This window comes from Tenrec ecaudatus, chromosome 14, assembly GCF_050624435.1.
Source record: "Tenrec ecaudatus isolate mTenEca1 chromosome 14, mTenEca1.hap1, whole genome shotgun sequence".
Lineage (NCBI taxonomy): Eukaryota > Metazoa > Chordata > Mammalia > Afrosoricida > Tenrecidae > Tenrec > Tenrec ecaudatus.
In genome coordinates this window covers 45,200,210-45,227,286 of record NC_134543.1, presented here as the reverse complement: position 1 = coordinate 45,227,286, position 27,077 = coordinate 45,200,210, and the positions used below count along the sequence as shown (strand labels likewise).

General features: G+C 43.2%; 1 protein-coding gene and 1 pseudogene across 4 annotated transcripts in view; both read right to left on the bottom strand.

Annotated features, from left to right (window-relative positions):
- The window catches only part of RTN1 (reticulon 1), a 412,417-nt gene that overhangs the window by 226,812 nt on the left and 158,528 nt on the right, over positions 1-27,077 (bottom strand). Inside the window, exon 1 of one of the 4 annotated variants that reach the window (XM_075531833.1) lies at positions 4,586-5,015. The exons of the other annotated variants lie outside the window; for them this stretch is intronic. Within the exon in view, the coding sequence (XP_075387948.1) occupies positions 4,586-4,820 (235 nt within the window). The 5' untranslated portion in view covers positions 4,821-5,015. Of the gene's footprint in view, positions 1-4,585; positions 5,016-27,077 lie in introns of those variants that run through there. 4 annotated transcript variants of the gene reach the window in all.
- LOC142426566 (complex I assembly factor TMEM126B, mitochondrial pseudogene) lies at positions 21,855-22,569 on the bottom strand (annotated as a pseudogene).

Below are 27,077 nucleotides of genomic sequence, written 5' to 3'. Positions count from 1 at the left end.
GATTTTCAAACTCTTTTATTCATTTTAGACATATTTTTAAACATTGTAAAATGAGGTGTAGTGTTTCTTCCAATTTAACTAGTACCATACTGCTAACCAAAAAGTTGGTGGTTCAAACCCACCAGCCACTGCAAGGGAGACAGATTAGGAGACCTGTTCATGTAAAGATGTACAGCCCCGGCAACCCTACAGAGCCTTGCCGACTCGATGGCAGTGTTTGTGTTATCGTTTGATAACTTTCTCTAATAAGGAAAGGAAGCCGAGGACTGACACAGCTTCTGAAGGAATTTCGGGAAATGACCCTAACTCGAAAATGTTTACACTTTCCTCCTTCCATCTCTTTTCTAGTCTGTCCATACACTCCGATTCTAGAGTTTAGAGAATTGGTCATTACGGTGTCTTCAGTGTGGATTGCACTTGACTATAAAGAAAACAAGAGCCCTCATAACTGAGCCCATAAACGACATCATGATAAATGGAGAAATTGAAATTGTTAAAAATTGCATTCTACTTAAATCAACAATCAATGCCAAGGAAGGAACAGTCAACCATCCAAACAACTGACTACCTTGGGCAAACCTGCTATAATAAACACCTCTTCAGAGTTGAAAGGTAAAGCTATCGCTTTCATGACTAAGGTATACCAGACTTTTCAATGGCCTCTTAAGTATGTGAAAGTTGGGCAACACAAAGAGAAGACTAAAGAAGAATTGGCATATTTGAATGGTGGTGTTGGCAAAGAATATTGACCAGACTGTGGGTCATCAGAATAAACTAATTGGACTCTAGGGTGTGCAGCCAGAATGATCTTTAGAAGCAAGAATGGTGAGACTTCTCTCTTACGTGGGACACATCATCAGGAAAGCTAGTCGCGGAAGACAGACAGACTGCTTCAGAGAGGGTCACCCAAACAGAGGGAAACTCTCCAGAGATTAACTGACAAAGTAGTGGCAACAATAGCTGGCTCACTCAACGCAAGGACTGTGAGGCTGATGCAAGACTGGGTAACAGTGAATTCGGTTGTGCATAAAATGAAGCTCACTTGACACACCAACTAACAACACTGCACATCTACCAAACACATCCCAATGTGAAGACCATCGATCTAGACTCCAAATGGACATGAGAGGATGACTGGTGATGTTACGGGTCTCTAGATTTACAAGAAACACAACAAACACAGGATATTATCCTGAAAGTTATTGAAACTATAATAGACTCAGAATAAGCTTTTCCAGTTAGAGCTCTTCTGCTATACATAAAATGTGTATCTATATAACAGAAGGCATATCACACACACACACACACACACACACACACATATATATATGTGTATATATATATATATATATATATATTAATAAAACTCCAAGTACATTGCCCTCCAGGTGATTCCCACTCACAGCATCCCTTACTGGGTTGCTGAGGCTAAAAATCTTAACAGGAGAAGACCTCATCTTTCTCCCATGGAATGGCTGCTAAGTTTGAACCAGCAACCTTACAGTTAGCAGTCCAGCACTTACAACTACTGAGGAGCCCGAGGTCAGCAGTTTGAAACCGCCAGCTGCACCTCGTGAAAAAGCTAAGGATTGGTCTCTGAGTCAGAACTGACTGAATGGCAGTGAGAGACTTTTTGGGGTTTTGCTTTTTTGTGGTCAAAGTACACTATATTGAGAAAATACGTCTCTTTTTTGTTGTTGTTGTTGTTGTTGCAATTGTCTAGTACTTTAAGCAGCAACATCTGTAAGTCAAGATTACTGATGTAAAATCATGTTGGACCTGTTTCTCCAGACCATTGTCCTTTCTGGTCTCTTGTTCTGCTTGATGTTCAAAGCAGTCAAGGAGTTGACAGAATAGCCAAGGGGTTAACTTCTCATTTCATTTTGTTCAAGAATCCTATTTCAAATTTTTTCCTTAAAAAGGGGGCCATCCTTTTATCATATTTTCCTTTGAATCTTTTCCAAAAATAATTGAAAATAAAAACAAAATAATTGCCCTTAACATCCTTTGCATAAAGTTATTAGATGATGACAGTGATTCATGATTCATGGCTCTAACATGCTGCTGCCTACATTGTGGTTTAAATATGTGGACATAGAATATCTTGGGCTTTACAAAATGTGCTGCTTTCTACAGAATGTTTCCACTCCACACACACACAGGACAGAAGTAATGAAATTACAGGATTGAGTTTCATAGTGTTGTTTTAATGATGTTTAAACATATATTCATTCCAGGATATCACTGAGGAATATTTTTGGAGATGTTGCTTTGGGAACTTTAATTACTGTCAACGTATAAAAATAAATAACAGAATTTGTGTCCAGATGGCAAGATTGGTGGTGATTTTCAGGAAAAAAAACATTATGAAATATCACTGTCTTATATTTTAATATTTCGTTTGAAAAAGAAACAAAACCTGTTCATAGTGCATTGCCCTCAACATCTAAATTACTCTTCAGTCTGACTTGAGTATAAAGCAGCATGTTTAACAGGCTCCGAGTTTTGTCTGTGATAGACCTGAAGATTCGTTTACCCACAGAACGGCCGAAAGAGCAAATGAAAAAAAGGCCCAGATTTCTTTTCAATTTCTCAGGATCTAATTATTTATTTAGATAGCACTTCTGGCACGTTGGCATCTCTCATTGCAGCCCATCTAGTCTACTTAATAAGAACATTAGAATTTAAGATATTAAACAAATCAATAACTATGTCAGAAATTCCTCCTGGTAGCAACAATAAAATGTCTCTATTAATGCGTAAAATTGTATTCCTTACTTCCTTTTATCCTTCCACCCAAAGTAAGCATTGTGTTTGATTTTTCTAGTTTATTTGTTGCCCAGAAAGGCCCAAGAAATTTAATGTATTTTTTAATTCTGCTAGTAATGTTTAGGATGGCAGAGGCCGAGCGTGTGAAGGAATTGTCCTAGGCGTTGTACATACAGTGACGAATTTGGGTGGACAGCGCAGAGGCTCCCCGTTTGGTCAACAAAAGGCACCTCATTCCTTTCTGCAGCGCACCTAACCTTGGTGACAGCTATAAGCAGCAGCTGGGTAACCTTTGTAAAGAAGTAATTCACTCACATGGGGTTAAGGTTTGGAACTCTGAGCTACCTCAACCAAGAACAGTAATGCCAAACGCGGCTCCCTTGAGCCTGTTGTCTACGACAGTTACAAGTTTTGTTTTCTGTTGATTCGGATCCAGAAAGAAGCTGTAATTTGCTTGAGTCTCCCAGAGATTGGACAGCGATCCTTAAATGTATATCCTTTCCCACGATAAGGCATCATAATCCATCTACGACAAGAGAGATTTTCCTGCTTTTGAATCTTTTGTTTCCCTTTCTTCCTCCCCTTCCCATCACCTATGGGACCCCCACCACTTTTTCTCTCCTTCAGGATAAATGTTACCTCTCACTTACCACGTTCCCCCAACCTCCTTTGCAGAGCTGAGACCTACTGCCCTGCTGAGGGCAAGCCACATAACCCTCCAATCCAGGGGTGCTCTTAAGACAGGTGTTCTCCTAAGTGAGCCACGAGCACCCCCATCTCGCCCCTCTCCCTTGCCCTCAGGGTGCACTACCCCAGATCTTTGAGGCCACGTCCCCCAAACTACACCACGGCCACCCCATCCCAGCAGAGCTTCGGAGAGTAACACAACTCCCTGCTCCGACCCCATTCCCCGGAAACGCAGCGCAGCCCCGGCCGACAGCCCCTCCCCAGAGCGCGCAGGGCAGGCGAGCCCTGGGCGTCCCCACCGGCCCAGGAGGCCCGCAGACTGCGCCCACCGCCAATGCCCGGGTGGGTGCGAGCTGCTGGTCAACGGCCTCTCGGGTTCTTCTCTACCCAAGCCGCCCTCCGCGTCGCCGCCCAGCCGCCGCACTTCGGGGTGCGAAGTTCCCACGCTCTGGGCTGGATGGGGGGGCGGGGGGGGCGCATCCCGGCCGATGGGAAGAACACAGGTCCTGGGCGGAGGCTGCGCTAACTGCCAACCCGCGGGCAAGGCGCCCCTCCGGCATCGCACACGCACACGCGCACACCCAATCTTGGGACTGGTTGTCCGTGGGGAGCTGTAGGGGCTGCGAGGGAGGCTGGGAATCCGAAGCGACGGCGGCCAGGGCTCGGGGCCGAGCGCGGGGGCCGGCCGACTTGGAGCCCGGCGGGAGCCGGCGAGCCTGCCCGGCGCTTTGTTGTCGGCGCCCCGGTCGCCGGGCGCTCGCTGCGCGCAAGCGAGCCTCACCCAACCACCGCCGCCTCCGGGCGCCGTCGCGAAGCCCCCCAAGCGGCCAGAAACTTGGACCCGGGCTCGGGCTGCCAAGCTGCAGCGATGGCTTCGGCGCAGAAATGTAAAGCCGAAATAGCGACGGGCTGAAGGCACGGTCACTCGTACTGGACGTTGCTCGGCGTCGTTAGGGGAAATGAAATTGCTGCTGCCCGCCACTCCGCCCGGGCGACGCGGGGTGGGGCGAGGGGGCGGCTGCCGGGCTGGTGCTGCAGGTCGAGCGCGGTAAGGTCCAAAGAGAGGGGTCCGGCTGAGGGCCCGGGTCCCCGACGCCATTTGCGGGGCAGCGGCTCCCGCCAACCTTACCTGTGGATGCAGTTTCCATGGAAACGGGCGGCGGCCCCGCGAAGCCCGAGCCGGGTTCCCGCGGCGCCTCGGCCCCGGCTCCGGAGCCCCAGCCCGGCTCTCCCGCCGGCGGCGTCGGCTGGGCCCCTTTCAGCTTCCCTGCCTGGTCCCCCCGCTCCCCGCGGTCCCCAAACCACTGGGACCCGGGGCCGGCCGGCGACAGCAGCTCGTCTCGCGGCTCCGGCGGCGCGGCCATGGCTGACGGGTCCCCCGGACGCGGCGACGGCGGCTTCGCGGGGCCGGGGTGCGATGGCGGGGCGGCCGGGCGCTCCTGCTGCTGCCCTCGGCGGGACTCGGGACTCGGGGAGGCTGCGGTGTCTCCGCGCCGCCGCTGCTGCAACTCCGGCCGCGCCGCTGCCGCCGCGCTTCCCGCTTCAGCTCCTCCTCCTCCTCCTCCCGGCGCCGCGGCCGCTGCCTGCGCTCCTCCTCCTCCTCTTCCTCTTCCTCCTCTTCCTCTTCCTCCTCCTCCGCACCTCCCGCCCGGCTCTGCCGCCGCCGCCTCGCTGCTCCCCAGCCGGCGATTACGCAGGTGAAAATGGCCTGCTGCGCTCGAGCCGCTGGGGCACAGGCAACCCGGGCCTGCAGGGGGTGGGGAAGGTCCGGTCGGATCTGCTCTCTCTTGGGGAGGGGGTAAAGAGAGGACCAGCAGGGAGAAGCTGCCCCCACTCGAAGGCGCAAGTCGCCCTTCCAACTCACAAAGTTAAGCCCTGACTGGTGTCCTGGGACCCGAGGCAAAGAAGGCGGGTGGGGGTGGGGGCTGGAAACCTCGGGGTCGCACCTCCTCAATAGCCAGTGTCTACGGTGGAGGGTTGAGCGATGGGGAGGAGCGTCGCTGATGGAGGCAAGGGCACCTGCAACCCTGAGGTCAAATCCTGTGCCCTAAAACTTGTTTGCGAGAAGCAGGCTGAAAAAATAGTGAAGTACCAGAATAAGCGATCTACAAGCCTCAAAAACACCAAAAAGACCTTATCTCTATCAGCCCTGAGGGTACATGGACTGTAAACACCCCCTCACACCCCAATAACCACCACAAAGATCCCACCCATGGAGACCCCTTGTGTGCAGAGTAGAATTGTGCAAGGAAAAAGTGGTCACCGGGCCATTCTCCCGGGCGCTTCTCTGCCGATTGCAACCACCAACCGATTGGTAAACTGCCAAGTACTTAACATGATGTAAGCAGGCTGAACACAAAATAGCTATGGTTCTTTCAGAACTACTACTAAGCCAAGCTAAAGCAATCTATAAGCTGCCTCTGCAGTCTTGTTTGAGAAGTTAGACCAACAAACCTCCCTTATTTTTCTTTTCAGCTCTTGCGGGTACGATGGAAGATTTTTAGCAGATAAACCGAAACCCATAGGATGGAGTGACTTTCTTTACAATGTATTATCCTCACATTTAAACCGATTTGCATCTTAGATACCCTGTCTGTCTAAGAGCCATCTCAAACTCAAACCCTGCGGCCCAGCCGATGCCTACTTAGAGTGACCTGTAGGACGAGAACGCCTGTGGGTTTCTGAGACTGCAGCTCTTAATGGGACTAGATAGTCTCCTCTTTCTTCTACAGAGTGCCTGCTGCTTTCAAACTGCTTCTCTGGCTCTTAGCAGCCCAGCCAGTCACTACAACCACACCAGGGTCAACTTGATGGCCATGGGTTTGGGGTTTACAAACAAGGAAGTACAAACATTAGCAAGTGGTTACTCATGTGCTCTCTCCCCTCTGCTAAAATGGCAATGATGTCTCTAAGGTGAACCAGAGACATATATAAGTCCTACATACATGAATGAATTTTGGCCTTGCACTGAATTCTAGCTCCAATGAAAGAATAATTGGTTTTTATGATATGGCCCTACTTGATGCTCAACTTCATGAAGACATTACTGAAGATACATATTCTTGTATATGAATTCTTGGTGTGGTGAAGAAACTAGATGGTGCCCGGTTATCAGAAAGAATAGCATCTGGGGTCTTAAGTCTTGTTTTAAAATAAGCAGCCATCTAAGTGAAGTGTCAAGTCCACATGGAAGAAGCACACCAGCCTGTATGATTTAAGAATTATAAATAACATCATCCAAATCTATAGGAGGAAATGTCATCATAGCTTAAATTATGAACACCCTGTTAAGTCCCTGGTGCATCCTCTTGGGCGGTGGGCTCGGTAGGTGAACAGCCTTTGCTAACACGCAGAATGAATTGTAAAGTGGATTGTGGATTGTTACAGATGCAATGCCCTAAAATGTATCACCCTATCATTTGATGTTCCTTGTGATCCATTTAAATTTGTTATAATGTTTTTATTTTCTGCTTTCTTTTCTAGTGAAGTTTTTATTTTATATTGTTATTCTTGTTAGTTTTTGTTTGTTTGTTTTTAATGCTTTTCTGTATATGAAATTCAGACTAGATAAATCTATAAAGACAGTAACTGACCAAGCTGACCCACCACACTGAGGCAAAACACTAGGGGCAGGCAATAGGGGCAGTAACTGAATTAATGTTTCCTTGGGAGTATGGCAGGAGAGGTTAGGGGGAAATGGGGAACTAATAATGATGAGTACAAGCATGACGAAATGTTCTGAAACTGATTGGGGTGATAATTACATGACTCTTCTTTAGGTGACTGAAATATTGGATTGTATGGTATGTGAATTATAGGCCAATAAAGCTGTTAGGGAAAGCAGAATGCTACTCTGAGAGTGGCAGAATAGACTGGCCTGCAATGATGCTTCAAACAAGCCAGTGTTTTCTTGGTTCTTAAATTGTCTATGAAGAGATGCGCTTGAAAAAAATAAGGTCTAGTCCAACACACAGTGAAGGAATAGTTCTGTAGGCTCCGTTTCTGAAGGAGTCTTAGTGGTCCAGGGAGCTAGGCATTGAGCTGCTAACCTCAAATTCAGAAGTTCCATCCCACCAGCCGCTCTGAGAGGGAAAATAAGATGAGGTTTTCTGCTCCCATAAAGATGTATAGCCTCAGAAACCCCAAGAAGCAGTTATATTTTGTCCTGTGGGGCCACGGTGAGTTAAAAATCCATTTCAATCGATGGCAGTGGGTTTGATTTTTTTGTTTTGATTTGGGGATTTTTGGCTCCTCTAGAGAGATGCAGAACAGAGATTCTTATAACTACACATTTGCATGCACATTGAGGGGGTGTAATTACATGCACATTGAGGGGTGTGTACTTTACATGCACATTAAGGGGTGTAATTACATGCACATTGAGGGGTGTACTTTACATGCACATTGAGGGGTGTGTAATTACATGCACATTGAGGGGGATGTACTTTACATGCACATTGAGGGGTGTGTAATTACATGCACATTGAGGGGTGTACTTTACATGCACATTGAGGGGTGTGTACTTTACATGCACATTGAGGGGTGTAATTACATGCACATTGAGGGGGGTGTAATTACATGCACATTGAGGGGGTGTAATTACATGCACATTGAGGGGGGTGTAATTACATGCACATTGAGGGGTGTACTTTACATGCACATTTAGGGGGTGTAATTACATGCACATTGAGGGGGGTGTAATTACATGCACATTGAGGGGGGTGTAATTACATGCACATTGAGGGGGGTGTAATTACATGCACATTTAGGGGGTGTAATTACATGCACATTGAGGGGGGTGTAATTACATGCACATTGAGGGGGGTGTAATTACATGCACATTGAGGGGGTGTAATTACATGCACATTGAGGGGGTGTAATTACATGCACATTGAGGGGTGTATTTACATGCACATTGAGGGGTGTACTTTACATGCACATTGAGGGGGTGTAATTACATGCACATTGAGGGGGATGTACTTTACATGCACATTGAGGGGTGTGTAATTACATGCACATTGAGGGGTGTACTTTACATGCACATTGAGGGGTGTGTACTTTACATGCACATTGAGGGGTGTAATTACATGCACATTGAGGGGGGTGTAATTACATGCACATTGAGGGGGTGTAATTACATGCACATTGAGGGGTGTATTTACATGCACATTGAGGGGTGTACTTTACATGCACATTGAGGGGGTGTAATTACATGCACATTGAGGGGGATGTACTTTACATGCACATTGAGGGGTGTACTTTACATGCACATTGAGGGGTGTGTACTTTACATGCACATTGAGGGGTGTAATTACATGCACATTGAGGGGGGTGTAATTACATGCACATTGAGGGGGTGTAATTACATGCACATTGAGGGGGGTGTAATTACATGCACATTGAGGGGTGTACTTTACATGCACATTTAGGGGGTGTAATTACATGCACATTGAGGGGGGTGTAATTACATGCACATTTAGGGGGTGTAATTACATGCACATTGAGGGGGGTGTAATTACATGCACATTGAGGGGGTGTATTTACATGCATATTGAGGGGGTGTAATTACATGCACATTGAGGGGTGTATTTACATGCACATTGAGGGGTGTACTTTACATGCACATTGAGGGGGTGTAATTACATGCACATTGAGGGGGATGTACTTTACATGCACATTGAGGGGTGTGTAATTACATGCACATTGAGGGGGGTGTAATTACATGCACATTGAGGGGCGTGTAATTACATGCACATTGAGGGGGGTGTACTTTACATGCACATTGAGGGGGGTGTAATTACATGCACATTGAGGGGGGTGTAATTACATGCACATTGAGGGGCGTGTAATTACATGCACATTGAGGGGGGTGTACTTTACATGCACATTGAGGGGGGTGTAATTACATGCACATTGAGGGGTGTGTAATTACATGCACATTGAGGGGTGTGTACTTTACATGCACATTGAGGGGTGTAATTACATGCACATTGAGGGGTGTGTGATTACATGCACATTGAGGGGTGTGTACTTTACCAATGTATATTTTCCAAGTCCAGCTTCAGTACCTTCCAAATGTTCTTGAAAAAAATAGTGAAACTAAAGAGACTCGATTTTGTTCATTCCTCGGCCCTGCTAGTACACCATTGTTCAAAAGATGTTCAGTAGCAATTAATTAGAGAAAACGTGTTCACTCAATAGGCAACAGATATGGTCTGTCATGTGCCAGATGTCTTGAAGATATGATTGATGCTCACCAAACTCACATTATTGATATTTGCAAAAAGTATCTTCCATAATGTTGCCTTCATAGTAGTGCTGGTTTCCCAAGTATATAAAATCAAAACATTAAAACCATTGCCATCATGGTAGTTCTGACTCCTAGCAACCTGTAGGGCAGAGCAGAATTGCTACAGAAGGTTTCCAAGGTGGTAAATCTTTACAGAAGCAGGCAACAGGCAGCAAGTCTGCCACATCTTTCTCCCTCAGAATGACTTGTGGTGGAGCGGCTGCTGGGTTCAAACCACTGATCTTTGGGGTAGCAGGCCAATACTTAACCAATTGTGCCACCAGGATGTTAAGCACATGGATATGCCAAAATTCATCAACTAATTCCATGTGTGAGCAACTTCTTGTATGTGAAGTATACCTCATTAAAGTTCTTTTTTTATTTAATGCCATGTCCAGCAATAACCAAACATTTGGTATCATAACTCATTATGGGTTTTGAAATCTTTCCATGGGAAAACAAAAAAGCATTTTAAGAAATCTTTTTTTTAAGAAACACTAATGAAAGTTATTAAAATATTGAAATAAATACCTAAACAAGCCTCCAAGCTCCCTTCTGCTTATAGAATCATGGGTGCATGATCTCATTGGTTTTTCATTTATCAGCAGATACTGATTAATACTTTGAGAATGTATGGATGAAATAAGCAGTAAATTATTTTTTGATTTTACTTGGAGAAAATTTCTAATTTCATTTTGATTAATTAATTTTTCTGTTTTGCTCTTCTGAAAAGACATGAGAACAATGTTTCTGCTTTAGCCATTTCTCAACTATTTTCACTTACTGCTTTCCATCTTTGGATACAGATAAACCACTTTCTATTGGGGAGAAAGGGATTTTTGCTTTCTGCTATGGTTTGAAGGAACCAGTGTTTGCCAGTAGGCTGTGTTTTGCATTTGCACCCCGAGGAGGGATCGACAACGTGAGGTTTGACTCATTTGAAGAGTTATGTGCATAACATTCACTCAGCACTGGAATGCTGGGACTTGTCTAGTTTCTCTTAGTTATTAATTGCTCTGAAATGCTTTGAGACAACGAAACAGGGCTGGCACTTTTAAAGGATTTTTAGCAAGAAGCGTTGAGACAAAAGAACTGTCAGGGTTTTGTCTTCAGCTATTTTATTTTTTTTGTTAGAAAAAGAGGTTTTGTTCACATCACAAGAAGGATACTAGTGAAATTGTTTTCCTTCCTTTTTTTCTCCTAGCACTAGCTTCTAACCTTAGGGCCAAAGCTTGTGTCATGAAGAAAGGAAAGTGGAGAAATACAAAAAGACCACATGAGTAACAGGCTTCCAGGAAGACAAGGTCCTTTGTAGCCACACCATTAAGGTCACTTCATCTTCCCTCTGTGGCGGGTTCCTCAGCTGTAACCTGGATGAGCCCTTCTGCAGAGGTTGGAGGGAGCCTGGAAAGCTGACATATTGTCAGTTAGGCTGATGGTGATACATCCACATTGTTTCCAGGAAAGAGCTTATACTGGTGAAATCTCTGTCTGGGACTCTATTTGTAAACATAAAAATCTGATAGAAACCACCTCAGGAAATGAAAATAAAATAAAGCCATAGTTATTGAGTCGATTCTTACTCATTGTGGCCTTATATAGGACAATGTAGACGTGTTCCTTAGGGTTCCTGAAAAAGCAAAAGCAGACAACCTCATCTCTCTCCTCTTGAGCAACGTGTGGATTTGAACTGTCAACCTTGCTATTGGCAGCCCAATGTTTAACTCAGTGCTACCAGGGTTCCTCAAGAAATCTGGTTGAGGATTTTTCGCCTATTGAGTGATTATTGGGCTGCTTCTACTTGTAAATTCTCTATTTTTATGTGATTTTTATTTTTATATATATGAATACAGACACTACAAAGGCAGTTCTACAAAGTAGGGTCGAAATATATATTTCAACATGGAATAAACGCTATCAGAAGTGGGAAATAGGCTCATTGGCTGAGCAGTAGTGGATGCTTGGAGGACTGTGTTTAGCAGGAATCTAGGGCCATTGTCATGATCAATAGGAAAGAGGGAAAGAGTGTTTAGAAGGATAAGCAATAGTTTTGTTATTAGGTGGGCTCTGATCCATAGCAACCCTAAGCACGACAGAAGGGAGCACTGCCGGGCCTGCACTACCCGCCCAATGATTATGTTTGAAACCTTTCTGGCAGCCACTGTGCCAGGCCGTCTAAGTGAGAGGCCTCCTCTTTTCCTCTGGCCCCATCTCACCACCCAGACCCCTAGTGTTCTGGCTGCACTTCTTCCAGGATCGATTTGTTGGTTCTTCTGGCAGTGCACGGTCCTTTTAGGATTTTTCATCAATCCCATAATTCAAATGCATGAATTTAATTTTGCAGTTTTCTTTATTCATCGTCCAGCTTTCACAAGCGTATGTTTGTGTCCAGTACCATCAAGTAGATGCCAACCGTTAGCCACTCTATGCCCAGCAGAACCCAAGATCACCCGCTCCTGCACCAGCCTTACGATCATTGCTGTGTTTGGGCCTGTTGGTGCAGCCACTGTGCCCTTCATGTTGTTGGAGGTCCTTCTTTTTTCATTGTGCCTCTCCTTTATCAAGCATGATATCCTTCTCCAGCGACGGGCCTCTCCTATCATGTACTCATCATTCTTGCCTCCAAGGAGCATTCTAGCTGTACTTTTTCCTAGACAAAGGTGTTTGTGTAGCAACAGGCGTCAATGAGGTGACTGAAAAGACCATGGCTCGGGTAAGGTGCACACCTTAGCCCTCAAAGTGACCTCCTTACTCTTTCACGCTTCAAAGAGACCTGGGGCAGGAGATTTGCCCAGTGGTTTGATTCTTGACCTCTGTTTCCATGAGTGTTGATTGCAGCTCCTAGAAAATGAAATATCTGGCAGCTTCCTTTTTTCATGATATCTATTGGGTCAGTGGTGAGGATGTTTGTTTTCTATTAAGGTTTAAACCATACCGAGCACTGTAGTATTGATCTTCATCAGCACATGCTTCAAAACTGCTTTACTTTCCACCAGGGCTTCTTCCTAGAGTCCAGCTTCTCTGATAATTTGCTCAGTGCACCGATGGAATAAATATGGTGAAAGGATATAACCCTAACACACACCTTTTCTGATTTTAATCCGTGCACTATTCTCTTGCTCAGTTTGAATGACTGCCTCTTGGTCTATGTTCAGGTTCCACATGATCACTCTTAAGCTACATGCAGGCAATTGAAGGGAGGTGGGGATGTAAGCTAAATAGATGGCTTCTCCGGCTTATATATAAACTTAAATCTGACCGAACCAAAACCGCCCAATTTTAGGGTCAAAAAACACTGTGGAGTTATTCTCATTGACTGATGAGACTTTCACTCTGGTGCTTCACATCTCTCTGGAGCTATTTGGGTTTTGTTTGGGGCTTTAATGTGACAATGTAGCATTGGAGTCATTTTGCAATATGATTCCTACTCTTTTGTAATGTGTAGAAGGAGTCTTGGTGGTACCATGGCTAAGGTGTTCAGCTGCTATCAAAAGAGTTGGCTGTTTGAGGCCACTGGTGCCTCCAGGGGAGAAAAATGTGGCAGTCTGCTTCCATAAAGATGTACTGTTTGGGAAACCCTGTGGGAAGTTCGACTCTGTCCTAAGGGTTATTATGGATCAGATTCACCTTGACAACAATGTGGTTGTTGGGGGCAGAGTATTATACGTAAAAGCTCTTGGATTTGATATGGAAAAGTATTCTTCATTTCCTACATCAGATATGGAAAAGTATTCTTCATTTCCTACATCAGATAAAACAATATTTAGATCAGAACTACTTTATAGAGGCTGCAGGGTAGTTCCCAACAAAGCTATGTTTTGTCTCCTTCCCCAGCTGCGACCCCCACCCCCCTGGCCTGAGACCATTACAGTGCTCACAGTGAAACAACACATTCAGAACACATCACACTTCTGTCCATCAAGGGTGGCTGCTCTTATTTAACCTGTCATTTAAGGGGACAAAGCCCAGGGGCTGCCTCCAGGAGGGGTTGGAAAATGAGAGTTGAGCCCTGTTAGTAAGCACATTTGGGTAAGGTGCACCTTTTCTTAATTTGTACATTTGCATAAAAGTGTGAACGTTTTCTTTTCTAGTTCTCTGGACAAATGCACAAATTAGGATCTGTATGTAACTCAAGTCCCCATTCTTTGGACTTAGAATAAAAGCACCTTTTCTTGAGAAGTAAACCAAAATATAGGTAAAAGAAGATAATGTGTTTACAAAGTATGGTTTACAACATGCATGTATGTATGAAATTATGAATTTCATTTACTCAATAAAACCTTGTAAGCAAAGCATTTTAATACAAAATGATGTTTTCTTACTTCAAAAGCCATAGTAAAATGATTATGCCCATAATAATGTCATGAGATAGGTCCCTCTGGAAATGGAAGAGCAGAGAGGTGAGCCAATGCCACAGAGCTGAGCAGAGCTGGGTTGTGTCATTCAACTGAGCAGCGCTAGAACAGAGGGGCTTTGCCCTTAGCCCTCTACTCTAGTCTCTTCATCACCACAGCCTCAGGCAGCAAGAATGCTTTTCTTAAAGACTCAGTTCCACCACCTCGAGACCAGACTATCTTGCTTTTCAAGCCATCACAGTAGCTAGCAGTCTGCTCTTCTCTCCTCATAGGTAAGCACAAAACACACAAAGCATGAATACCTTTCCTTGTCAACTGCAATTCATCTGCCATGCCAGTGCTATTCACTGAACAGCACACCAGTGAATTAAGGGACACTTGATGTCTTGTAAATTTTTAGCATTATAAACAATATTATATTGAACCTTCTTATAGCTAGATATGTTCGTATATTTCAATCCATTCCTTAGAATATTTTTCTACAACTGGAATTGCCATGCACACGATATGCACGTTTTCAAGGTGCTTGATGCATAATGTCCAACTGCAGAATTGGTTGAACCAATGTACACTTTCCCCAGCCTGATTTCTCTCGATGGTTTCCATCTCTGCTCCCGCCCACACACACACATGCTACTATTTCCCACAAATTGATAAGGAGACTTCATAGGACTTTCATTTTTTATTTATTTGGTGACCAATGAAGTAGAAGGTTTCTCTTACGATTCTTAGAAAATTGTTTTTCTTTTTTAAATAACAGCTTTTTTGGAAATAAAATTCACTTACCATGCAATTTGCTCATTTAAAGTTTACAACCCAATGATATATTTACCGAACATTCACTAATCTACTTTGTGTTTCTACATATTTTTCTATTCTGGACTTTCATTTAATGGAACCATGTAGTCTGTATCACTTGTGACTAGATTTTTTTCACTTAACCTAATGTGTTCAAGGTTGATTCATGTTATAGCATATAGTGATGCTTCATTCTGTTTATGGCTGAATAATATACCTTTAAATGTATATATCACATTGTATTTGTCCACTCATCCCCTGATAGACATTTGGTGGTTTCCACCATAGAGTTATTGGTAATAAAGTGGCTGTAAACATCTGTGTGCAAGTTTCTGTGTGGATGTAGGTTTTCACTTCACTTACAGGAGTGAAGGTGCTGAGCTATGTATTAGCTCCATGTTTCATCTTTTGAAAGATATCCAGGCTATTTTCCAAAGAGGCTATACCGGTATACATTTGCAGAATTTACATTTTACAACATCCTCAAAAACACCTGGAGCTCTGATGGGTTATGAGTTGGGCTACCATCTAAAAAGGTTAGCAGTTCAAAACCACCAGCTGTTCCATGGGAGAAGGACCAGGCTTTCCATTCCTTAGAATTACAGTCTGGGAAATCCCACAGGGCCAGTAGTATCCTGCCCTCTTGGGTTGAATGAGTCAGATTCAACTAGATGGCTGTGAGCTAGTGTGAAGTGGTTTCTTATTGTGGTTTTGAGCTGCAGTTTCCTAATGACTAATGATGTGGGACAACTTTTCATGTGTTTCTTGGCCATTTTGGATATCATCTTGGGGGAAAGTAGATTCAGATCCTTTACATATTTTTCATGGGGAAATTTGTTGAGTTGTAAAAGATTTTTAAATATTTTAGACACTGGTCTTTTATCATGCATATAATTAGCAATATTTCTCCCCATTCTGTCAACTTGTTTCACATTTTTGGCAGTGTTCTGTACAGCATAATTTTGCTATTCAATTCACCTATTTTTCCTTTTGACCTTTGCTTGTTTGTTGCAAGAATTCTAAGAATCCATTACCTAATTCAAAATCATGAAATTTTACACTGTGTTTTCTTATAGTTTTCTTTATAGTTTTAAGTCTCACATTTTTGGACTTTGGTTCATCTTGATGAGTGAGTGTATGTTGTGAGTACTTTGCATTATCCTGTCAATTGCCTCGTGTTTTGTGCTTTCTTTTCTAACCAAGTATTTTTCTTTTTCTCTTGTAATTTAAAATATTCTTTTAATTTTATTCTTGTGATTTATATTTCAAGGTTTTACATTTTTTGTTTTTTCCATTTTTATTGCTTAGAGATAATAAGAAAACTGAGGTGAAGTTCTGAAAAATACATAGACTTATTCTAGGTCTATATGGTGCAAATGTTATTAAAGTCTAAATAAGGCTTCTTATTCTGTGCTTCATGTTCTTCAATTTGAAGTTACTGACATAGTATAGTCAACTTTTCAGTTTGCACATAGTATGCTACTAATAAGGTTTTCATAATAAGTACCTGGTTCAATAAGCTCAAGACAACCTACAAATGTAATCAGGATTAGTGATCACTAATATTCAGAATTTACGCCAAAAGAGTCAGACAGCATCAAGACCAAGGAAAGGATAGACTTTGCTGTCCCTCCTGGAGGTCAGCACCCTGGACAGCTCAGAGTTTCTCTACCCTCAATCTACAATCCCTGATATCCCAGATTGGTAGCTGGCTGATAATTTTGATACAGAGCTTCAAGGCAATTCCGGTGTAAAGATCTCAGACTTATTACCCTAGGAAAAAGATGTCCCATATTTCAAGAGTCTACATTTTTCCTAGAGTCTTTATTAAGTAACACAGTCTCATCTTCTGTTCTGGCAAACTTTTAAACACACACACACACACAATAGGTCAATAGCCTTCAGATTTGGTGTGTGTTTTGTGTGTGTGTGTGTATGTGTGTGTTTTCTGAGAAGTCAGATAGAAACAAGATTGGGCCAAAAAAGGAATTATTATATCCTTTCGTGGAGCTTTTCACCCCTTAAATTGTCTATTCAACTTAAGAGGGCAGAACCGGGTCCTGAAATAAAACTGGCTAGAAGCATAAGATTGCACAAAAGTGTCAAGTATCTTTGGGAGGAGTAAAGATGAAATCAGGTTCAGGATGAAGCTGTCTTGATAGCTGCATTTGTACCGTGATGCATGTCTTCCCATGGTTGGTGTGTATTCATTAATGCGCTGTACAGCTCTGAGCCATGGATGCAGTGATAAATAAGGACAGCCCTAAACAACTAAATGAAGGTCCTAGTGAAAGTAAGCGGCATGAGAACTGCCCAGGGTATCTAGTGCATAATAAAGGGATTGAGAAACTATGCTTCGTTTTACTTGAAGAAACTAGAGGAAATGGAGGAGTCTTGATCTTTGTGGCTTTCTTTGAAATGGGTTTAACAAGTTAGAACACCAATCCAAGGAGTTTCCTGTTTTAAAGACACTAGGACAGTTACCTTATTCCTAGAAATGATAACTTTGCAGAAACATCTAGATACTCTGGAATTACTTTATTCTTAAATAGCCTTGTCAGCCTAATTTTAGAGACTTAAGGAAAGTTTTCCTGACAAGTACTGCTGGTCATTGGTATTAGAAACTCATGACTTTGGATTTTAAAATGGCAGGCTCCCTTGGAAATGTAACTCAGCATTAGCATTTATGTACATCTCATAATGAGCAATCAGACAGCTTTACTAAGCTAAACTTAGATTTTGATAGGAGAGAAGGCTAGAGGTCAAAGCACTAACATGGTCCTGGAAAGATGGCCTGAGGGATTATAAATGCAGATCCTGGAAGCCAGAGGAACATATTTCAGCACACTATAAACTAACATATTCCAACACACTATAAGCTAGCATATTTCAACACACTATAAGCATGCTTGACAATCCTTGAAGATCTTAATATTATAACAATAATTTATCTCTAAAATTGTGAATTTCATTTATTTTTCTTTAAACTTTTTCACCTTTTCTGAGTTCCTCGAGGAAAATGTCAGTTACATTTAAAGTCACTTAGGTCATCACCCAGGACCCTTTGCTTGGAACTTATATATATGTGGTGCCCTCTTAACCATTAAGGACCAGGTTATGAAATGAGCGGAAAAGCCTGCCTATATTCCACATGATTATGCATTTAAGTCACAAAGCTCAACCTTGGCTTGAGATCAACCTCTTGGGATTCTTTGTCCCCTCACCATGTCCTTAATTGTTCCTATAGTTCCTGGCTTTGATCTCCCTCTCCCCTCTCGTGACCTGACATCCTGTTCTTTGGCTTTGGTTCCTGGGTTCCCCTGGTCTCTGGCTTGAATGTCTTCTTCCTTTGTAGTTACTCTAATTGGTGCACTTCTCTGGTATCACTGCTGCATATTGCTCGGCTCCGTCTGAGGTTTTGTTTGTTAGTAAGGTAATTTCAACCCATAGGCAACTAAACTTTACCAATGCGACCTATTTGTGCAGTTCACTACTGCCCCCTCCTGTTACCAGGTAGAATTCACCGTTCTCCAAAGGAGCCCTGGTAGCTTTAGTGGGTTTACAAGTTGGGCTGCTAACAAGGTTATCAGTTCAAAACCACCAGCTGCTCCTCTGGAGAACGATCAGCCATTCTAATCCGGTAAATAGTTACAGTTTCAGAAACCCACAGGAGCAATTCTACCCTGTCCTGTAGGATTGCTATGAGTCAGACCAACTCAATGTCATTGAGTTTACTTTTGGGATTTGAGCCCATCAAAGCATCCCTGATGGTGTGAGTTACACACTGAGTTACTAACTGAAAGGTTGCTAGTTCAAACCTATCAGGTACTCTGTGGGAGAAGATGAAGCTTTATGCTCTCATAAACATTTACAGATCTGGAAACCCTAGGGAACAGTTCTATTCTGCCCTATAAAGTTGCTAGAAGTCACTAGAATTGATTTAGTGACAGTGGGTTTTGTTTCAATTTGGTCTATCAAAATCTGTGCTAAACTTTGAGCTCAAGTTATTTGCCCTTTGATCTCTCTCTCTCTCTCCTTTTCAACACAAGTGCAGCTACTTTTCTTGTCATATCACGAATAAGGGTGAGCATTAGAGGAATGAAATAACATCCAAATTCACAAAGTCAGCAAATTCTGTAGTTCCAATTCAAATGCTTGATCTCTTTTAATGAGTCACGCTGATTCTCTATTGCATGATATGATTATAGTACCTGGGTAAAGTTGTGAGATCTCAGGACCTCAATGATTTTAAAGTTCTGAAAACTTTGATACAAAGGCATTAACTTATATACAATTGTTCTCTGTATATATTTATACATACATATAAATGAATAAGGAGTTTTGGCAGTGTGGTGATTAAGTACTGCACTGCTGGCAATTCAACCCTGCTGCTAACAGAAAAGTCACTAGTTCAAGTCCGCCAGCCGCTCTGTGGGAGAAAAATGAGGATTTCTCCTCCTATAAAGATGTACAGCCTCAGAAACCTACAAGAACAGTTCTATCCTACTATATAAGGTCACTACGAATCAGAACAGACTCTGTGGTAGTGAGTTTGGCTTTTTTTGGATATATGGATGGAAATACATAGGAAATACATATGTATTAGCTTTTATTGTATGCTACAGGAGGGCTACTGAAAGGTAATTACACTCTCTTGCTCTGCTTGGTGGAGTTCCTCTTGTCTCTGCATCATTAAGAGGCTGCATCTTCTCAGATGCTGAATGTACAGGTTGGCTCATGTAATGATCATTCTGACATAGTGGGCACAACAGTGCTGGGCAGAACTAGGAAGAGATGTAGAGCCCTGGGGGTGTAGTGGTTATGGGCTGGACTGTGATCCAAATGGTTGGCAGTTTGAAACCACCAGCTGCTCCAGAGGAACTAGAGTGTCTACTCTGGTAAGCAGTTATAGTCTCAGAAACACATGGGGGGTTACTATGAGTCAGCATTGACTCAATAGCCGTGAGTGAGTGAGTGAGGAAGAGATGATGGAGAAGCTCATTAATTATCAGCAGCTAAAACCAGGCCAGGGGCTGACTGTGGAACAAACCATCAATTGCTCATATGTAAGTTCAGATGAAAAGTGAAGAAAATTAAAACAATTCCATGGGAGCTAAAATACAACCTTGAGTGTATCTCACCTGAATTTTCAAAACATCTCAAGAGCAGGTTTGATGCTTTGAACACGAGTGACAGAAGACCTGATGAGCTGCGGGAAGACATCAAGAACATCATTCATGAAGAAAGCAAAAAGATCATTGAAAAGACCAGAAAGAAAGAAAAGATCAAAGTGGATGTCAAAAAACTCTGAAACTTGCTTTTAATCATAAAATAGCTAAGGAAAATGGACAAAACGATGAAGTCAAAGAGCTGAACAGAAGATTTCAAAGGGCAGTTGGAGAAGACAAAGTAGAATATTATAATCAAATGTGCAAGGACCTAGAATTAGAATGCCAAAAAGGAAGTACATGCTTGGCATATCTTAAACGGAAAGAACTCACGAAAAAATGCAAACCTCAAGTTGCAATAGTGAAAGATTCTATGGGTAAAATATTGAATGATATAGGAAGTGTCCAAAGAAGATGGAAAGAAAACACAGTTACTGTACTTTGGACATGACAGGAGACCAGTCTCTGGAAAAGGACATCATGCTTGGTAGAGAGGCAGTGAAGAAGAGGAAGACCTCCATGGAGTGGATTGACACGGTGGCTATAATAATGGATGCAAGCATGTGAACAATCGTGAGATTGGCGCAGGATAGGGCAGTGTTTTGTTCTGTCGTGCATAGGGTTGCTATGGGTCAGAACCAACTCAATGGCACCAAACAACACATTAGATCCAAGTTGTAGAGTAGAGCTTTAGAAGTCAAATAAACAACACTGCCCTCCCAATATTAGACCTATGTGGGAAAGAAGATAGAAACATTATTGCTGAAGAAGTCATAGGAAGAACTTGACTGTGGATCTGTAGGCAAAGGGCTTACTGGCATTCTTTATTCCCATTTGACCATGGGATAGATCTCTTGAGGGAATGTTTGGGTCTGTTGAGATTCACTTAGATAAAATTGCTGCCTCCCACTCAGGGCACAGGATGTAAACAGGAATCAATCACCAGTGTTTGTAGTCCAGTGGTAGATTAACTCCACTGAGTCAACAAACATCAGCCAACGGGATCTCACATTCATTCTGTCAATATTTTATGGTTCAACACTAGAGAAGTGAACGAATGAGGATGAATGAGGGTATGTGGGATAAGGGGCTCGAAAGAACTAGGTGGCTGGGATAAGGAGAGACTTATGCCAGAGATTCAGACCATATTCCACTTTCTTTTTTTCTGTTTAGTGATTATTCTGAACCAACTTTCAAAATTCAGTGAATGCTGACTCTTAAAATATCCACAGAATAAGCTGATTCAAAGTTTATGATTAACAAAATAATGTTATATGGTCTCACTATTGTCCTTTGTCTGTTAAGGCATAATTTGGTAAATGTCAACCGAACAATGTTCTTCTTTTAAGTTCCTGGACCCTCTGTACTTAAGCAGTTGTGATAACTTCCTTTGGCAGTAACACTGGTGAATCCTGTCAAATTGCTGCTCTATCCTGGATTGCACCCTTAACCAACGTTTAACTTTTGACAGAAGTCCTGGTCTGCTTTTTAATATTGCAATACCAGTTACTGACACATGGTGATTTTTAAATTAATTATTAAAAGTACTTTTATTGGGGCTCTTACATCTCTTATCACAATCCATACATTCATCCAGTGTATCAAGCACATTTGCACATATGCTGCCATCATCATTTTTTTTGCTAAATTGAAATTTTATTAAATTACTGAATCTTTAGTGAGTACCTGCTATATAAAACAGGCAGAAGAGACAGAAACAAGTTGCCTGTCTAGAATTATTTTAACTCTTCAGCAATGCCTAAATCTTCATCATAAAAAAAATCCATTCCAATTTTAGCATCCATCAGTTTGTTAATCTTCGTGTACAGTCCCCTTCCTATTCAGAGTGCCCCCACACACTTCATAGTGCTGCAGACCACTCACTAGTCTGGTGGGCATTGGCAGGGTCAGGGGAACTGCCATTGCGTTCACCTCCATCTGACAAAGCGGAGCCAGTGGAGTAAAAGCCTTCCTTTTGGTGGCAAGGGGACTGTATGATACTTGCCTGCCAGACGTCCGTTTTTAGAAAAAGCCAAAGCAGTGGGATATAGAACACCGCACAATAAGCCCGCCAGTGACCTTCTCACAACGCGGTTCTCCTGGTTGATATTACCTGAGCACAAAGCATCAGGTGCGAAGAGTTTGTAAGTAACTATCGTAGATAAAAACGGAAGGGTGGCCATTGATGAATATGTCTTCAGAGCAGCGTGTTGGACCTTGGAGCAGTACCTGAAAATAAAGTTTGCCAGTATTCCAGAGCAACCAGCTGCTGTTCCCAAGAAAACAGATCCATATATGCTTAAGGTTGTATTTTCTTTTCTAAGATATTCAATTTATTTTCTATAATTCCCATCAGCATTGGTTTGAATTTTGCATCTTCTGGAGAAGTACTGGGTTGACCAAAAGAATATATTGCCAACTTGATGTCCTGGAAAACACAAAATATCCCCCAACTCAGTTCCAGCTCCACGGCCGAGCACCGCCACGTTAGCGAGTCCACCATCATTTTCAAAGCATTCTCTTCCCACTTGAGCCCCCGAAATCAGCTCCTCTTTCTTCCCTCTCCCTCCCCCACCCGTCTTCCTTCACAACCCTTGATAAGTTATTATTTCCATATCTTACATCATCCTCCATCACTCACTTTTCCATTATTCGGCCCCTGGAAGGGGGTTCTAGATTGGTCCTTGTGATCGATTCCCCCTTTCTCCCTCCACCCTCCCCTAATCCTCCTGGTATCTCTACTCTCATTGGGGGGTTATCTATCCTGGATTCCTTGTGTTTCGGGCTCTTATCTGTAGCAGTGTGCACGCTCTGGTCTAATCTGATTTGTAAGGTAGAATTGAGGTCATGATAGTGGGGTGAAGGAAGCACCAAAGAACTAGAGTAAAGTTGTAAGTTTCATTGTTTCTATACTGCACTTTGACTGGATTATCTCTTCCATGTGACCCCTCTGTGAGGGGATGTCCAATTGTCTACAGATGGGCATTGGATCTCTACTCCATGACTCCCACCCCATTCACATTAGGTATGATTTTGTTCTGGGTCTTAGATGCCTGATACCTGATCCCATCAACAACTCATGATCATACATGTTGGTGTACTTCTTCCATGTGGGCTCTATTGCTTCCCGGCTAGATGGCTGCTTGTTTATTTTCAAACCTTTAAGACCTCAGATGTCATATCTTTTGATAGCCAGGCACCATCAGCTTTCTTCACCACATTTACTTATGCACCCACTTTGTCTGCAGTAATCATGTCAGGAAGGTGAGTATCACAGAATGCCGGATTGTTACAACAAAGTGGTCTTGTGTTGAAGGAGTTCTTGAGCTAGGGCCCACTGTCCATCTGTAATCTAATTTTTAACATATAGCTATAAGTGCATAGTTCCATTCCCCTCTCACTATATATATATTTGCATATGTATGTGTCTGTATTTAGACCTCTATAAGTGCCCTTTGCCTCCTGGGTCTTTCCTCTATTTCCTTTTACTTTCATTTTGTCCCATCACCTTGTTCGGCCTTCATTCAGGTTTAGTAATTCCTCATTGCTACATTGCCCTTGATTAAGCCCCACTGGGCATTCTACGACCTTCCTTCCATTGATTTTAGTTCACCTGTTCCATTGTCCCTGGATTGGTTCCCCCTCCCTTTTTCTTTCTCCCACCTCTCCTTCTCGTATCCCATCCCTCCCACCCCCAGAATCATTGGTCCCATTCTTTTCATCTCCAAATTATTTAACCTACCTATCTTATCTAGACAGACATGCAGATACATTAATAAATGCAAAAACCAGGCAAAGCCAAATAAAACAACAAAGGAAGTCAAGACCAACTAAACAATAACAACAAAAAATAACAATAACAAAAAGAAAGTCACTGATAAAAATGGGAAAGCCTATAAATAGTTCAAGGTGTTTGTTGGCCTTTGTTAGTGTTTTCCAGTTGAGTCTGATGGGGTGCCACACTCGGTCTCCCAAGTCTATTTTTGGTATTCCCAGGTGTTTCATCACTCTGCTCCCCCTGCTGCTCTGCTGCATTACCTCATTGCCTCACCCCAGCGTGGTGAGACCAGACAGTGCACTATTCCCATACCATTTCTCCAGTGCTGTGCTCTGAAGCGCCATGGGTCAGCGTGGGACGCCATGTCCCGTTGTGGGGCTGGCCCTACAGTCCTCCCTGTGAGTTGTCTGCTCTGAGCAGGATGTTTGGAGGGCCAGGATGTCCTCTCTTCCTGCTCCATCCCTTCTCATTTCTCCCTTGTGCTCTAATTAGACGCACCCCTCTCCCCAAGTTATAGCCCCAGTGCTGTCCTCTGAAGAGCATTCTTCTGAAGGGGGGTGTCCCTATAGTTGGGCTTAGGGCCGCTCCCACATTGTGATTGAAAGCATGTGGGGACAATCGTTCTGGCTATGAGTGGGAAGCAACTGGATGGCACCTAATGGCAAAACAATCCCATGGACCTGATGAATCTCCCTTTGGATAATCCTTGAATGGTCTTAGTCAACCCTCCTTCATTCTTGTCTCCATCCCCTGGTGTATTGGGGAGACATTAGCTCTTTCTCCTAACAGAGTTCTTACAAGTCCAATGACTCCAGGAATTTGCAACATATGCATAACCCTTTCCCATGCCAAGGACCCAATAAGTGGTTACAGAACCCTGTGACTATTTCAAATGACACTGAATTGTTCGTGTTAATATGGAGAATTTTGTTGCGTGAATTTCACCTCAATATGTTATCTCTAAAAACACCAAAAGCCTGAGTAGTCCTTTCTAGAGCCATTCTGGACATGTATGCGGAACACGTACTGGACACATCCTAGGGTCATGCTATCAGAAGAAAGCAGCCTCTGGAAAAGGGCAGCATGCGTGGTAAAACAGAGAGGCAGCTATACAGAGGAAGCCCCTTGGCAAGATGGATCGACATGGCGGCTGCAACCACAGACTTGAACATGACGACGATGGTGAGGGCGATACAGGGTTGAGCAGGGCTTCCTTCTGTTATGCACAGGGTGCTACCAGTAAGAACCAACTGGATGGCAACAAACAACAGTAACTACCGAGCCCTTCTGAGGTAAGGAGCCCTGTGGTAGTCGGATCCCACCTATCCCCTGTCCATTCGTTCTCACTCTTCATCTACAGCCTTCATAACCAGAGACCGGGGATCTAGAGGATACACTAAAGAAGGAGCTAGACTCTCACTGATACCACAATTACCCATAGGAAGGGTCTTGATAAATGCATCCTAGGTTGTTACTGAATGTCAGAGGTTCTTATACATAGCAATTTTAAGGAAGCCCTGACCTCACCATTATGTCTAAGAGAACCTGGAGTGGGAGGAGTCCACCGTTAGGCTCTACATTTTAGTATCTCTAATTGTACTGACAGCGATGAGTTGGGCAGTCTTAGACATGTATTGCATTACACTGAGTTCTCTTTACAAGATTCTCAGCCTGAAGAACTACACGTGGTATTTATTCTTTGCAAGGCATGCTAGGACGCCCTCTCCGTGAATCTTAGTTTGAATTCTTTATTGTTGTTAGATGCCATCAAGCTTATCCCACCTCATAGCGACCTGTGTGCAACAGAACCAAACACTACCGGTCCTCTGCCATCCTGACCATTGTGCCCAGGATTGCACCCATTATTTGAATCACTGCCCCAGATTTTCTACTCTGAATCACTTCAGATAAAGATGTGCCCTAAATGTGGCCCCCTAACACTATGCTTATCCAGGCCACATTATGAAGCTCCTGTCACTCCTGTGCTCCACCCCCCCCCACGCCCCAGCTCTACCATCTTCCCGAAGGAGAAGGTAGACATTTACAAACCATCATTGTCTTTTAAATCCAAGTCTTTTTTTTGGTGATACTTATTTGGCCTAAAATGGAAGAAGCTGGAATTTTCTCTTATGTTTTCAAGAGGGAAAAAGAAGAAAAGTATGTGTTAACATCATAATGTGGCAAAGAAAACGGAGGACGAATGGGAGTCTTTGAACATTCTATTGGCCCACTGCAACAAACTGATCAACATATGAGATAGTTATGGAGGCAATCAGCACATTGTTTAATATTCATCCTGTCAGTAAATATCCCTTAAACATTCGCTGTGTGACTGTCACTAAGCTAACTGCTGGGAGTGCAATGGTTGACAAGGAGAGAAACATGGCCGCAGTCCTCCCAGAGCTCAGAGTCCAGTGGCAGAGGCCAACAGAACACAGTCGGCCAACCTCGTGGGAGTAACAATTCTCTTGCACACCTGATAGGAGGTTAATCTGGGACAGCCACTCTGGAAAGAAATCAGATGACATCAAGTAAAATTAAGACTTTTACCTAATAATTCTCTTTCTGCTATACATCCCTATTATCCTAATGGGAACAATGGCAAGGCTGTCCATTGCAGTACTGCTTGTTGAAATCAATCGTTACAAGAGGAGGAAACAAGAGATCAATGTGGTAGATGGTATGAAACACTGTGCAGAATCGACAAAAACGAACTAGCTCTGCATAAACATGGGTACATCTTTGCAACAGCACCAAGTGAACCAGAATCCGAGTAGATTTTTGTTCTGCTGCATCGGTACGTAAGCTAGAAACAGACACAGACCCACACTGCCTTTCCCCGCCAGGCTTATGCACTCTAGGTTTATTAAAAAACAATAGATTTGTGCCTTTGGTTGGAGTGGGAATTGGGAGCTAAGAATCAAGTAAATTACGAAAAGAGCTCTGTATGAAAAAGCCATATTTGCTTAAATTTCCTGCCTCTGAATTTGCTGCCTATGAACCAAATGCAAATATAACGGGCATGGTGAAGTAAGGGAGGTAAATTGAGCTAGAATGAAGAACCCTTCACAGTTCCATCCTGGGTGCCTTTTTAAAAAAAAACATTTTATTAGGGGCTCATACAACCTGGGTGCCTTTTAGGAAAAGTCTGTCCATTAAGTAAACATCCAAATATTAGAGAAAATGACTGGTTAACACTTTTAGATAGACCCACTAAGAATAGCATTCTAGTT